This window comes from Lynx canadensis, chromosome B3 (genome assembly GCF_007474595.2).
Source record: "Lynx canadensis isolate LIC74 chromosome B3, mLynCan4.pri.v2, whole genome shotgun sequence".
NCBI classification, from domain to species: Eukaryota; Metazoa; Chordata; class Mammalia; order Carnivora; family Felidae; genus Lynx; species Lynx canadensis.
This window is the reverse complement of record NC_044308.2, coordinates 119,878,239-119,894,025: the sequence shown is the minus strand read 5'-3', so window position 1 is coordinate 119,894,025 and position 15,787 is coordinate 119,878,239. Positions and strand designations below refer to the sequence as shown.

The following is a 15,787-nucleotide window of genomic DNA, read 5'->3' as shown; positions in this document are numbered from 1 at the left end:
AGAAACAGAGGAAACTGCTTGAAACGGCTTTTCACACCATGCGAAAGGGGGATAAGGATTGAGAACTAGGGGTACCAGTGTGAAGAGACCCCGCCTAGTCTCCCAGTCAGACAACAGCTGGTACGCACGCGCATTTGGGTGTCACCGACGAAAGCGCGTTCCCAGAAGCGCAAGCGCGTTCCCAGAAGCGCAAGCGCGTTCCCAGAAGCGCAAGCGCGTTCCCAGAAGCGCAAGCGCGTTCCCAGAAGCGCAAGCGCGTTCCCAGAAGCGCAAGCGCGTTCCCAGAAGCGCAAGCGCGTTCCCAGAAGCGCAAGCGCGTTCCCAGAAGCGCATGCTCGTGGCGCGTGCGCGAGCCTCGCGAGCGAACGTGCGCGTGCCCGGCGTCCGAGGCGGTGGGTAACTGGAAGTTGGTGAAGCGCGGTTCGAGGTGACTTGGGGGAAAAGCACGCGTCGAAAGGATGATTCCGGGAGCCCTTCTAATAGCGGAAAGGCCGCGAGCGTTTCTCGGACCCGGCTGTGCAGGGGCTCCGGGAGGCCTCTTGCGTCGGGCGGCAGGGGTTCGGCCTGCGAGTTGGGGGAGGGGACGGGGTGGAGCCTGAGCCTGGGGGGCCCGCGGCGGCTGTCCTGTACCCCCCGCCCCCGACCCGGAGCTCTCGCAGCTCGAGACCCGGGACGAATCATCCCCTTTGACTGTGGCCCTGAAAAGACTGGGTTGTAAAAGGAAATCGTGAAGTTGAGTAGTCTCAGAAATACCTCTCATTTGCTGCCGGCTGCAAAGTTCCTTATATAAAAAAACATCAGCTCTGCGATTATAACTGTGATGTCCGGGCTTAAAGAACTAGCCCTACCACCTTCGAGAGGTCCAGCCCATGCTGCTCTCTCCCCTATGAAGGGAGACCTTTAATGGCACTATAATCTTCATATTTTTTTACCTGAAGGGAAAACTTAAAATCAAGTTCAGATAGCCCCTGACCATCACTATTATTGTGAAGGTAGTTTGTAGCCGCCATCTGTAAATACCCAAAGAGTGGTAATACAGGGACCTTCTGAAAACTTTTTGTGAAAGTAATATGTGGACAAGATCTAAAAATCAAATGATACAGAAAAGTTCATAATGAAAATTCCTGCCTTATCGTTTTGCATTCCCGGTCTTTTTCCCCGGAGACAACATTTAACCAAGAATAATAATGTCTTGACCCCCATCTCTTCTTGATACAAAGATTTAATTTTTTAAATTTCTTCTGTCTTAACCGTTCATTGCAAGTTTTTACTAAAAGTCATGGTTATTGTGTAATGTATAAATATTATGAAACTAGCTTGGACATTTTTTTTCATGAATTTCTAGCTGAATTTAATTTAGACATCTGTTTTTGGTGAAGTGATTAGAATTGTGAACACTGTCTTATGGGTCGACTTCAAGCGTGATTATGATTTCACTTTAGGGCATGTGGGATTTAGAAAGGAGCAGTGAAAATTATGAAATTGCGAATGCTGCTTTGGATATTAAATCCATTGCACTAAACATGAGCTGTGTGATCTGTGTAGAGATCAAAGCTATAATTTGTTTTGTTTTTTACAGTGTGGTTTAATAAGAGATTTAATTTACCTCAAATGGCATTTCTCCATTATGCTTGAGAGCAATGGATAATGCTCCGTAGCTCTGAGGGTTTGATTGTGTGTGTGTGTTTTCCTCCCATAGGCAATTATTTCCGGTCAGAGAAGGAAGCCAGTGCCTGGCCTTCTTAACCAGCTTTCTACCTGCCATGATCAAGTGCTTGTCAGTTGAAGTACAAGCCAGATTGCGTTCTGGTTTGGCTATATGCTCCTTAGGCCAGTGTGTTGAGGAACTTGCCCTCAATAGCATTGATGCTGAAGCAAAATGTGTGGCTGTCAGGGTGAATATGGAGACTTTCCAAGTTCAAGTGATAGACAATGGATTTGGGGTGGGGAGGGATGATATAGACAAGGTGGGAAATCGTTATTTCACTAGTAAATGCAACTCGCTACAGGACTTGGAGAATCCCAGGTTTTATGGTTTCCGAGGGGAGGCCTTGGCAAGTATAGCTGACATGGCCAGTGCTGTGGAAATTTCATCCAAGAAAAACAAGAAAATGAAAACTTTTGTGAAACTGTTTCAGAATGGAAAAGCCCTGAAAGCTTGTGAAGCTGACCTGACTAGACCAAGTGCCGGGACAACAGTAACAGTATATAACCTATTTTACCAGTTACCTGTAAGGAGGAAATGCATGGATCCTAGACTGGAGTTTGAGAAGGTCAGGCAGAGAATAGAAGCTCTTTCGCTCATGCACCCTTCCATTTCTTTCTCTTTGAGGAATGATGTTTCTGGTTCCATGGTTCTTCAACTTCCTAAAACCAAAGACATATGTTCCCGATTTTGTCAAATTTATGGACTGGGTAAGTCCCAAAAATTAAGAGAAATAAAATTTAAATACAAGGAGTTTGAGCTCAGCGGCTATATCAGCTCTGAAGCACATTACAATAAGAATATGCAATTTTTGTTTGTGAACAAAAGACTGGTTTTGAGGACAAAGTTGCATAAATTCATTGACTTTTTATTGAGGAAAGAAAGTATTATATGCAAGCCAAAGAATGGTTCTGCCACTAGACAAATGAATTCAAGTCCTCGGCATCGGTCTAACCCAGAACTCCATGGGATATATGTAATCAATGTGCAGTGTCAGTTCTGTGAATATGATGTGTGCCTGGAGCCAGCAAAAACGCTGATTGAATTTCAGAACTGGGATACTGTTTTGGTTTGCATTCAGGAAGGAGTGAAAATGTTTTTAAAGAAAGAAAAACTATTTGTGGAATTATCAGGTGAGGACATTAAAGAATTTAGTGAAGATAACGATTTTAGTTTATTTAGTGCTACTCTTCAGAAGCACGTGTCTTCTGATGAGAAGGGTGACCAGGTCAGTTTCCAAGAAGCATGTAATAGTATTTTGGATTCCTATGAAATGTTTAATTTTCAATCAAAAGCTGTGAAAAGAAAAGCTACTGTAGAAAACAGAAGAAACACACAGAATTCTAGAGATTCAGAAGCTACCAGAAAAAACACAAATGATTCATTCTTGTGCATTTGTGAATCAGATGGCCCAGGCCATGGTAAAGTGACAGAGTCATCTTTACAAAACAAAGATAGCTCTTGCTCAGAATCAAGGATCTTACAACAACAGACAGCTGAAGCATCAGAATGGGGAGAAAATGGGAAACATAAAAAACTTTGCTTAGAACGTAACTCTTCAGAAAGTCCATGTGGAACCAGTTCAGAAATGTTTGTAAACCCTTTTCAGACATCATACTGCTTTGAGAAGAATAGAGAAGATCTAGAAATACAGAAAGCAAGTGCTATTGTTAATGGCATGGCTGCCAGTATCCTGAAAAATAATGGAGTTCAGAATCAATTAGAGAGATTTAAAGACGCTACCAAAATGGGATCCCAACCTCTGCCTTTTGAGACAACGTTATTGAGAGTACATGGTGCTCAGAGAGAGGAAGAGAAAGAAAAACAACCTCGTAATTGTGGAAGAGTAAACATTTTTAGTTATGGACAAGTTAAATTATGCTCCACTGGCTTTATAACTCATGTGGTACAAAATGAGCAAACTAAATCAACTGAAAGAGAACATTTACTTAAAAACTGTATTCAACCTGGTCCCGTGAGTGCCAGAGAAACATTTGTAAACAGAGCATGCCATTCAGTTGAGACTCCAAACATCGAAGATCCAACCAGCACTTTAAGTAAAGACTTTGCTCAACTGTCTGACAAGAAATTGCGCAGAACAAATACAAGTTATGGGCTAGAGAACAAACCTATAGCAACTTGTGAAAACATTGCTGTTTCTCAGGAAGGTACTAAAGAATCACACACGGATTGCTTATTACTTGACACATCCTCTTCTTCCCCTTGGTGTAGATATGTTTCAAATGGTAGTAAGAAAATAGATAAATTGATTGGTTTCTCCAAACCCGTAGCCCGTAAGAAGCTAAGCTTAAGGTCACAACTGGGATCTTTAGAGAAGTTTAAGAGGCAATATGGGAAGGTTAAAAGTCCTCTGAATACAGAGGTGGAAGAAAATAATAATTCTGAAATCTCTACCAATCTCGGTCCTCAAGTTGAATCTGACATTCCATGGAAAGAGAAGAATCACTTAGACAACTCAGGCATTTGTAAAATCACTGCTATGAAACATAATGATTCAAATAATAGTTGTCTGCCAGTAAGTCACATCTTTTACTCAAAGAAGTTTCCATTCTCTAGTGAAGAAGATTGTTTGGAACAACAGACTCCTTGCTTAAGAGAAAGTCCTGTAACTCTAAAGGAATTATCTGATTTTAACAGAAAACCTTTGGATGCCAAGCAGTCTCCCAAATCTTTAGCCTCTAAATTATCCAGAATGAAAGGTTCCGAAAGAGAGACTCAAGCATTGGAAATGATGAGTCATTTTAATGAACTTCCACAATCAGATTCTAGTAGGAAAGACCATGACTTGTGCAGTGGGTTAATCCTGGATTCTTGCAAGTTATTTAAAAATGAGTATAAAAAAACAGACAGTGGCATCATTCCAGAGTTGGACTCTGTCACACAGGATAATCCCTTCAATAAAGATAGTAAAACATACTCCAACACAACAGGGAACTCCGTGATACCAGAAACTCCTTTGGTATTACCCCGTAGTCATTCTAAAGTCATCAGTGAAGATACGGATGTTCTTATAGCTTCAGACCCACAGACAGGAAGTCCTGACTCTCCCAGTAAAATGTTAATGAGTCACATAGAAGATGGCACAGCTGACAGAAAAGGAACTCGTTTTCAGAGTGAAGAATCTATAGCAAGAACTTGTTCTGAAAATGAAGAGTCGAACACATGTTCTTTGGATTGGCAGCAGCATTTTGATGTAGCCCTGGGAAGAATGGTTTACATCAACAAAATAACTGGACTGAGTACATTCATTGCTCCTACTGAGGATGTTCAGACTGCTTGTACTAAAGACCTGACAACTGTAGCTGTGGATGTCCTCCTTGAGAATGGTAAGTATATATATATATATATAGTGCTATATACTATAGTATAGTATACCATACTATGTATATATATATAGTGCTCACTGGCATGGAATGCTTTTGAAGGTGGTAATAATGGCCAAACAGTAAGATAATCATTGTCCAAAGAGATTATCTCAGCTGATAGATCATATTCAAGTTTAATTATAAAACATGTGTTTTATGGTATATAAAGATTCTCTAGGTCCAATACTATTTACATCTAGAAATACAATGAAAGACATAATAGAATGGAAGTGTTTGTATATGGATGTGTGGATATGTGGATGTGTAGGAGGGTGAGACCATTTTTCATGAAAATGGCACTATTAATAGTTGAGAAGATCCACAGTGCTTCCCTAGCCTCCTTTCTTCTCTCTCCCAAACATAAAACTCTCCTAGAAATTTGTCTTTAAAGATACCTGCAATGCCAGTGTGATATTTTTCTGGAAGTTGCTCTGTGCAGCTCTCAGGTGAAAAACCAGAATGATCCTGTAATCATCCTGGGTTTCCCCAGAAGTCTGTGGCTCAGTACAGTACTATATTTTTGAACTGTTTTTGTGTTTTTAGAAAAAAGGACTTGACCATAAATTTTTTTGAATGTAGGTTAAGTGTGTATTTTCCCAACTATACTTTTCAGACATGGTTTATTATAATACATATGCTAATCCATTTGATCTGTTTATGCTATAAGTAGCCGTTATTCAGGAAGACAGTAATGTGGCTTTGAAATCATACCACAAGGCTACATCAGAGCCTAGATTGGGACTCTTGAGTTCTCATGTCTCAGTCAACATTAAAAGTGACATTGTTTTGGCAGTGTGTTGAGAGCCAGATGTTGGGAGATGGTAAAACTGATTTCCATCTGGCTATAATCTTGGTTTCGCATCAGGAGGATAAACATTAAATGTGCATCCATATTAAAAGTCTTGAGTGTTGCAAAAGAATGTAAACTGTATGAATGTAATTGTAAATTGACTTGTAATGCTCCTTAGCATGAATATCTCTAGTAGGAGGCTCTGATTTATCTAAGGTTAAATAAGGCCTTTATTTTTCAGTGGTTTCCAGTTTTTCCTCATGAAAAAATAATCACTGTAGTAACTTTCAAAGTTTTAAGTGGGAGAACTGTCTTTCAGCACTGCTCCTGAGACTCTCAGGTGGCTCTTAAAGACATACGTGATTTTCAGTTGACGTAGTTTTATGTCCTGTTTTATACTGACTGCTTATCGGAAGTAAACCGAAAGCACTGGCACCTCATCTTCCTGAAATGCAACTGCTTTTAAATGGAAACAAAAAAGGCCGCGATTACATTAACCTGAGATGGTTGCTGCTGAACCAAAGCGGGAACGTCAGCTGCCGCACACAACATGAACATCTGCTTCCGTTGAGCCGATCTAGATGTTTAAAACACTTCAACCTATTTAACTTTCTGCATTAGCAAGTCTTGTAGCAAGTCTCTGAAGTGTCCTGTTAACTCAATTCCATAAGAAAAATGAAAATAAAAAAGTATGTTTGGTATAGAAACGAGTTTCATGGAAAGATGGCTCCCCCATTCACACTGCATGTCACACCTTCTGTAAAGGGCTAACGTGTGGTAGGGCGTTGGGACACTGCTGAACCATACATACAGAAAAACGTTACTTAGGATGAATTGTTAAGAGGCAAATTAAATTGTACACAAGAGAATATCTATACAGGTAATTTTAAGGAGTGGTGTAAGTCTCCAAGCCTTGGCAGTTTTTTTCTTTAAAATGCCTTTAATTCTGGGGTGCCTGGGTGGCTCAGTCAGTTAAGCATCTCACCTGGGCTCAGGTCATGACCTCACTGTTCTTGAGTTCCAGCCCCCGGTGGGGCTCTGTGCTGACAGCTTAGAGCCTGGAGCCTGCTTCCGATTCAGTGTTTCTATCTCTGCCCCTCCCCGGCTCGTGCTCTGTCTCTCCTGCCTCTCAAAAATAATATATAAAAACATTAAAAAAATTTTTTTTGAAGGAAGAAACATTAATTAAAAAAAATTAAAATGCCTCTAATTCTGTCCTTTCTATTACCAATAACACAACCTAATTTCACCTTACCCTTTCATTTTATTCTGAATTCATCTCTCCAGTTCTTGTCCAATGGATTTATTGTTTTGAAATAATAGTTCCATCATGTTTTGGCCCCTATTCAAAAACTGTCAAATGCAGGCATTGTTTCTAAAACTCAATCATCCTTCAGAGAGGACGGCAGAATTTAGGCCAGATATTACTGGACTTTGGAGTTTATTTTTTAAATGTATGTTTTTTTTATTTTTGAGAGAGAGAGAGAGAGAGAGAGCAGAGAGGGATAGAGAGAGAGAAGAGGAGAGAATCCCAGGCAGGCTCCATGCTATCAGCACCGAGCCCAATGTGGGCCTTGAACTCACAAACCGTGAGATCACAACCTGAGCTGAAATCAAAAGTCTGATGCCTTACTGACTGAGCCACCCAGGCACCCCTGGACTTTGAAGTTTAAATTGAGAACTTTTCATTCATTTATCTGTTCATGTATTCATTTATTGTTCACACTGCTAGGTTGCAGATTCACTGGCTTGGCTTTCAGGAGTTCACAATCAATTAGGGAAGACAGCTATGTAAACGTAATATCAGATAAATGTTATAATAGTAACACATTTTGAGTATAAGAGACATAAACCTGGGGACTCGTGAAGGTTGAACCAAGTAGTGAAGGCTAACAATTAAGTACCAGTATATGTCAAATACCAGCTATATCAACCGTGACACTTGACATTTTGGACTCATAACTCTTTGTCGTAGGGTTCGTCCTATACATGTAGAATATTTGGCAGTCCCTAGCCTCTATCTCTGCTAGATACCAGTAGCACCCCTTACCCAGGTTGTGACAACCACATGTTGCCAAATGTCTCTCATACAAAATTGTGCCCATTGAGAATCAGTGATCTGTTTTAGTGCTCATTCTGTCTGGTATATATGGATAACGGGACTAAGCATTAATGTAGGTTCCTAAATTAGCAGCATAACTCATTAAAGAACTCTGACTCTCAATCTCGTGCTTAGTAGTCTGCCTCAGGTCTCAACTCCATTTGTGCAGAAAGATTTTAATGTAACTTGATTTTTTAATAATTTATATTTTGAGTTCAAATGTCTAGGTTTTCTTTTTTACATTTAGGATCTCAGTACAAGTGTCATCCTTTTAGAAGCGACCTTGTTCTTCCCTTCCTTCCTAGAGCTCGGGAAGAGAGGACTGTGATGAGACAGAATAACAGAGGTAGGGGGGCAAAAACAGAGGTTGCCGGGACATCTAGTACATACTGTACCACCTAACTAAAAAAAATTTTTTTTAAAAAGCAGGGTTGTGTTATTAAGCTTGATCAGGGCCAGCTGTGCCTTCCTGGAACGAGTAATTCCCCACGGTCCTATTTAACAGCAGAACTAAGTAATTCAGTGCATGCATTTAGATCAGAAATTACTTTTCCAGACTTGAAGTCAATACTGGGTGATTATGCACAGTCTGTGGTGTCTTGTGATTGAGAGAATATCTCTTATTTTTAAAGATTGGAGTTGCACTCCATATTGTAGTAGTTTTATGTAAGCAAAATCCTTATTTTCAAAAAAAAAAAGCTACAGATTCTTTGTTTCTAAAAATAGGTAAGGTATATTTTTATCTAAAGGAAGTGAGACTACTAATTTGAACCAGTTTCTTCTGGATTTGTATTCTGAATATCTCTTGAAAATAGTTTGGAGGGGCGCCTGGGTGGCGCAGTCGGTTAAGCGTCCGACTTCAGCCAGGTCACGATCTCGTGGTCCGTGAGTTCGAGCCCCGCATCAGGCTCTGGGCTGATGGCTCAGAGCCTGGAGCCTGTTTCCGATTCTGTGTCTCCCTCTCTCTGCCCCTCCCCCGTTCATGCTCTGTCTCTCTCTGTCCCAAAAATAAATAAACGTTGAAAAAAAAAATTTAAAAAAAAAAAAAAAAAAGAAAATAGTTTGGAGAAAAAGCTATAATGCCAAAAGATACAGTCATCAACTCTAACTTAAAAAGTAACAGATCAGAACAATTTAGAGATCCAGCAAACACTAAACTTTTGTAGAATATTGGGACAATATGTCTGATCTTTGATCTTGCCGCTGCACCACAGCAAACGGGAGTGCCACTCACCTTTTTTTCTGCGGCTCTCGATGCCAACTTGATCTGTTTCCTTTTGCCTTAGATGCTGTGGATGATACTGTTGGTAGAGAATCACTTCAGTCTTTGTTCTCAGAGTGGGAAAATCCAGTATTTGCCCGTTATCCGGAGGTGGGTCTGTAGCAAATTTTCTTTGCTTGTTATTTTATTTTATTTATTTATTTATTTATTTTTTTAACGTTTATTTATTTTTGAGACAGAGAGAGACACAGCATGAACCGGGGAGGGGCAGAGAGAGAGAGGGAGACACAGAATCGGAAGCAGGCTCCAGGCTCTGAGCCATCAGCCCAGAGCCCGACGCGGGGCCCGAACTCGCGGACCACGAGATCGTGACCTGAGCTGAAGTCGGACGCTTAACCGACTGAGCCACCCAGGCGCCCCTGCTTGTTATTTTAAAATTTGTACTTCATTTAAGCTGGATATGAGCATGAATGGCTATATTAATTTTTAATTACAAGCGGAAAGTGGGCATGTTTCCAAATAATTTATTTGGAAATACTATTTAATATAGAGAGGAGAAATCAGAATCCATAGAATTTGGGAGCTCAGACATTCTGGATTAAACATGTGTAGTCAGTGTGTGATGAGTTGAATGTGTTTACCACTCTTAGAAACCCTATCTTGCGGGGCGCCTGGGTGGCGCAGTCGGTTAAGCGTCCGACTTCAGCCAGGTCACGATCTCCCGGTCCGTGAGTTCGAGCCCCGCGTCAGGCTCTGGGCTGATGGCTCAGAGCCTGGAGCCTGTTTCCGATTCTGTGTCTCCCTCTCTCTCTGCCCCTCCCCCGTTCATGCTCTGTCTCTCTCTGTCCCAAAAATAAAAAACGTTGAAAAAAAAAAAAAAAAAAGAAACCCTATCTTGCAGCTTTGGCAGGGTATTTAGGGTGGTGATAATTAAAACAAAACAAAACAAAAAGCACTGTTACATCATCAGATAAAATAGCGAGTCTTCTACTGGAGGAACAATTCATCATTGGACGTGAGTGTATGTGTTCTCAGTGGGTTATCACAGAAGGTACTTTGTGTGTTGTGATAAAGGTGTAGAATAAATGAGCACTTGATTACTGATTTTTCAGTTAAGATGTGTTTAAGGACTTGATCATGGAACATAAACGAATTGTTATTCTGAAACAACATTGGTTTTTGTTAGTAATTTTGTTTATACCCCAAAATTATTATTTAAGACTAATAATTCACAGAGCTTTTTGAATTTCTCTAAGGTCCCTGAATTCAACCCACTTCTAATAGGTTCTGTGAAAATGATAAAGCAGTTTGGGATCTTTGGTAAAACAGTTCTGCAGATATAAAGAATTAAAAATTTAAATGATGTTTGTGCTGCTTTCTAGGTTGCTGTTGATGTAAGCAGTGGCCAGGCCAAAAGCCTCGCGGTTAAAATTCACAATGTCTTATATCCTTATCGTTTCACCAAAGAAATGATTCATTCAATGCAGGTAAGAGATTGACTTTGAAATCTCATAAAAATATATATAAGACCTAAGCTGGACTAACTCTTGTGAAATTGGATTTATTTAATGATCTAGACCACCTTGGTCAAGGCACGTGTGTTTTTTTAAATCTTACTAGAACTTTTATTATCAGAAGAAAAAGCAGGGACCAATTTTAATTACAAAGGAAAAAATGTCTTCAGTAGTGTGAGCAGGTTGGAGGGATGAATTAAGGATTGAGGCTCACAGTTTCAAGGATTATATATTGACTTTATATTTTGACAATAATTTATAAATCAACTAAATCCTGTACAGACATTGTCCTTAAATGTACAACAGTGCCCCTTTGTAAATGACCCTCTATTGTGTGAGGCGACAAATGACATGGCTTAGGAGACTCCAGATTGAGGAGCAGTCTTAACAAAAGGGACCCCTTGTCTCATCTGCTTTGCTAGTTTGCCCTCTCCCTACACCACTCCGGCTGTCTTCATCTCCTTATTTTCAGTATGGAAACAAATTAGGAGGTTAGATAGATCTAGGTAAACCCCTCACATGGCACTGACCTGGTACCAGAGCAAAGCAAGCTCTTGATCACCCAAAGTGGGGCATGAGCTCACCTGATGTGGGACTCGAAGTCACGAACCGTGAGATCATGACCTGAGCTGAAGTCAGATGCTTAATGACTGAGCTGCTTAGGCGCTGAAACAACAGTTTTAGTTAAACAATAGGGACCGAGGCAGGGAAGTGCAATGAGAACCTTGTCTGTACCTGGACAGAGGAGTCCCCAAGGGTTAAAGCCCCTGGTGGCTATTAACTTACTACTTTAAGGGATTAGACCCTCTGAAATGGTTTTCCTTACCTTTGCAAAATGCAAAATTTATTTCAGCCCCATTTGTTAGCAGTCTCTGGTCATGAGTAGGGGAGGAGCAGAGAGAGAGAGGGAAACACAGAATCTGAAGCAGGCCCCAGGCTCTGAGCTGACAGCACAGAGCCCCACGCAGGGCTCGAACTCACGAGTCATGAGATCATGACCTGAGCCGAAGTCGGATACTTAACCGACCAAGCCACTCGGGCACCTCAAGCCACTCAGGCGCCTCTGGTCATAGTTACCTATGAGTAAGAGTCCTGTCGGGAGAATCTCAGGTGTGCTCTGTAGAGTTTAGTTGTTTGCGTGTCCTTTTTGAATCCTTAGCCTGTAGTCTCCTTCCTTTTATGCCTTCTGATAGCTCTGCTTATTTTTTTAATCCTTCCTTACCATAGTCTTAGATATGAAGATTGTAATGCAAATAACTTAATTAAGTACAGTTTTATCTCTTTGTATACAGATGAGGCTTTGTTAACTTTTATTTAGTGTTGTACCACTTATTTGAATATATGGCAGGTTCTACAGCAAGTGGATAACAAGTTTATTGCCTGTTTAATGAGCACCAAGACTGAAGAGAATGGTGAGGCAGGTAAGAATGGAGTTTAGCCTTGATTAATAACCAGCTGGTCTCCTAATAGCCTCCTTTTAAGGTTTTTTTTTTAGTGTTTATTTATTTATTTTGAGAGAGAGCATGTGTGTGTGCAAGCGTAAGCAGGGGAGGGGCAGAGAGAGGGAGAGAATCCCAAGCTAACAGCACAGAGCCCAGTGTGGGGCTGGAACTCACAACCATGAGATCATGACCTGAGCCGAAATCAAGAGTGGGATGCTTAACCGACTGAAACACGCAAGCACTTCTTAAGATATTTTTAATATATAATATAGTTGCAATGATTTGGACAGATTAAAGCCAATTGGGAAAACCAATCTAAATTTATGTGAAAGAACATTGTTTTTTTGTTTTGTTTTTTGTTTTTGAGGGGGGGGGGTCACAAGTGAGTGATGGGCAGACGGAGAGGGGGCGGAGAGAGAGAGAGACTATCCCATGAGGGGCAGAGAGAGAAAGAGAAAAGCTGGGCTCACCCAGAGTGGGGCTCATGCTCACCTGAAGCGGGGCTCAAGCTCACCCGAATAAGCGGGGCTCGTGCTCACCCAAAGTGGGGCTTGTGCTCACCCAAAGCAGAGCTCACCCGAAGTAGGGCATGAACTCACCTGATGTGAGACTAGAACTCAGGAACCGTGAAGTTACGACCTGAGCCGAAGTCAGATGCTTAAGAACTGAGCTACCCAGGCATTGAAACAACAGTTTTAATGTGCATTAGTTTTGTATACATATACAGAGACATATGTATGTAAGATACATTTCAAACTATTAATAGTAGTTGCCTTTGGAGTGACAATGAGAGTGGGCAAAGGGAAAATTTCATCTTTTATTCTTTAAAATATGTTATATTGTTTGACTTTTTGATGTTTCACGTATTCCCTTTGTAATAATAGAAAGTTCATATAATGAACCCTGCTAAGTTTATCAAGAATTACATACAATATCTCGGTGACCTACTTTAATAAAGCAATACTAGTTTGTAAATAATAACATTAACTCATCCAACAAGCATTGATTGACTGCCTGTTGCATGCCAGAGACTGTACTAGGCCCTAGCCCATAATGGTGGCAAAAAATTCACATGTAAGAGAAACAGATAAGGACATAAACGTTAAAGTTTTAATTCTAGCTAACATTACGGGAGAAACAAGATGCTGTAAGAAACTGTACAGAGAGATTTGAATTAGGGAGGTCTGGAAAGGTTTTTTTTTGTAAAGTGAGGATGAGTATGAGCATTTAACTAAGTAAAGAAGGGAGGGAGGAGTATTCTGGGCTGAGGGAATGACATACACAATTTGTGTTTCCTCTCCTTGAGTGAGAGGAAGCAGGACAAGTACAGCTGGAGTGAGAGTGCAGAGATGAGGCCAGAGAAGTAGGTCAAAGCCAGATCTTAAGTGCCAGTTACAAGCTTTGTATTTGTCCCGACACCAATTGGAAACAACGGGAAGCTTTCTGTTTTCTTTTTTTATTGTTTTTACAGTGGCACATGTCACATTCCATTTGTACTTTGAAAATATTGCTCTGGTTGCAGTGTGGAGAATGGATTGGGGGTGGGGTAGAGTCCCAGTACCTGCAAAAAGATTGGTAGGAAGGATATTTCAGTATCTAAAAATGATAGTTGGTGAAGCCTAGCGAGTGCATTGGGAGGATATGTAGGAGAGAAAGTCAGCAGGGTTTAGTGATGCATTGGCGATGGGAAGGGAGATCAAAGATGACTCCTGATTTTCTGACCTCTGTAACTGAGTGGATGATGTTCCCGGACCAGGTGACAGAGATCACAAGGAGAGCCTTAGAAATCTGTGACATGGAAGAGAAGGACTGAAGGAGGGTGAGGGTGAAAGAAGACTTGTTTTTGTTTTTGTTTTTTTCCAATCGGAAGACTCTTGAGCACATTTATGAGGCATGCGTGATAGTGCAGGTGGCTGAGAGCCCTGAGCACCAGTGGAGGGTTTGGGCCCAGACCAGTAGACCTGCAGGCGAATGCTTCTAAAGTTTGAAAGCAGCTTATTCTCTTTGTATTTCAAAATATTCCCTTTTACCTTGCTTACATTGTAGACTTATTTAGTAAATGTCATAATAGGTCAGAATTGTCATAAATATGGATTCAGTGAAAGTCAAATTCTAGTAGTTTGTTTTGGAAAAATGAATAGATTTTTTTTCTAAGGTTTTGATGACCTAGAATTCTTTGTTGTTTAATACCAAAATCTCTACTAATGGCACCTAGGATGGGGTTACTAAGAAAATCTAAAGAAGAGAAAATACATTACAGTACTGTACTGGTCTTTTTTAATGTTTTATTTATTTTTGAGACCGAGACAGAGCATGAGTGGGGAGGGGCAGAGAGAGAGGGAGACACAGAATCTGAAGCAAGTGCCAAGCTCCAAGCTGTCAGCACAGAGCCCGACGCGGGGCTCGAACTCACGAACTGTGAGATCATGACCTGAGGTGAAGTTGGACTCTTAACCAACAGAGTCACCCAAGCATCCCAGTACTGTACTGTATTTATCGAAAAAAATGTACACATAAGTGGACCTGTGCCATTCACACCCATGTCGTTCAATAGTCAACTTTAGTCAGATGCCACCAGAGAGTACTCTTAGATAAATACATTTTTTAAATAAAAATGTAAGTGGTTTTACTGTCACTCATTAGTACTAAAAGCAACCTGTTCCTATAATCGACTTATTTTAATATGTGCACATAATTTTATAATTGACAAATATATTATTGTTTTAAAACATTTTTTTTTTTTTAAGTAGGCTTCACACTGAGCACAGCACCCAACACAGGGCTTGAACTCATGACCCTGAAATCAAAGCCTGAGCTGAGATCAGCCGGACACTTAGAGAACTGAGCCCCACAGGAGCCCCTATTACTGTTTTTAAATTAAGGTGAAATTAATGCCATATATTGGCATTTTGTATTGCATGTTTCCACCTATGATAAAATACAGTTGTTCAGTTATGATACAGGGCTTGAACTCATGACCCTGAAATCAAAGCCTGAGCTGAGATCAGCCGGACACTTAGAGAACTGAGCCCCACAGGAGCCCCTATTACTGTTTTTAAATTAAGGTGAAATTAATGCCATATATTGGCATTTTGTATTGCATGTTTCCACCTATGATAAAATACAGTTGTTCAGTTATGATACCCCAAAGAAAAGGATTCGTTCATTTATTCTGTAAATATTTGAGTACCTATTATGTGCCTGGTACCCTTATATATGCTGGGAGTACAACAGATAAAATTCCTTGCCCTTGACACCTGGGTGGCTCAGTCAGTTGAACGTCCAACTCTTGGTTTCAGCTTAGGTCATGATCCCAGGGTTGTGGGCTTGAGCCCTGCATTGGGCTCCACACTGAGCATGGCACCTGCTTAAGATTCTCCCTCTCTCTCTCTGTCTCTCTCTTTGTCTCTGTCTTCTGCCCCTCTCCCCTGCTCATACTCTCTCTCTAAAATAAAGAAATAAATGAAAATAAATAAAGGGAAAAAAGAATCCCTTGCCCTTATGAAACTTCTATTGTGTTAGAATATCAAAAATACAGCTTCTGATGTGATTAAATTACTTTCATATATTCTGCTTCATTCAAGGAATAGAAAATGTTGTGAGCCCTATGTAGACTATGAATCATTC

General features: G+C 40.6%; 1 protein-coding gene across 5 annotated transcripts in view; it reads left to right on the top strand.

The window, feature by feature from the left end:
• The first annotated feature begins 360 nt into the window (after positions 1-360).
• MLH3 (mutL homolog 3) overlaps positions 361-15,787 on the top strand; it is a 28,885-nt gene continuing 13,458 nt past the window's right edge. Inside the window, exons 1-6 of one of the 5 annotated variants that reach the window (XM_030319590.1) lie at positions 361-427; positions 1,700-5,052; positions 8,230-8,328; positions 9,269-9,354; positions 10,587-10,691; positions 12,067-12,139. In XM_030319590.1, coding sequence (XP_030175450.1) covers positions 1,764-5,052; positions 8,230-8,328; positions 9,269-9,354; positions 10,587-10,691; positions 12,067-12,139 — 3,652 coding nt within the window. In that variant the 5' untranslated portion in view covers positions 361-427; positions 1,700-1,763. Of the gene's footprint in view, positions 428-1,699; positions 5,053-8,229; positions 8,329-9,268; positions 9,355-10,586; positions 10,692-12,066; positions 12,140-15,787 lie in introns of those variants that run through there. The other 4 variants (XM_030319588.1, XM_030319591.1, XM_030319589.1 and 1 more) reach the window with 4 other exon arrangements.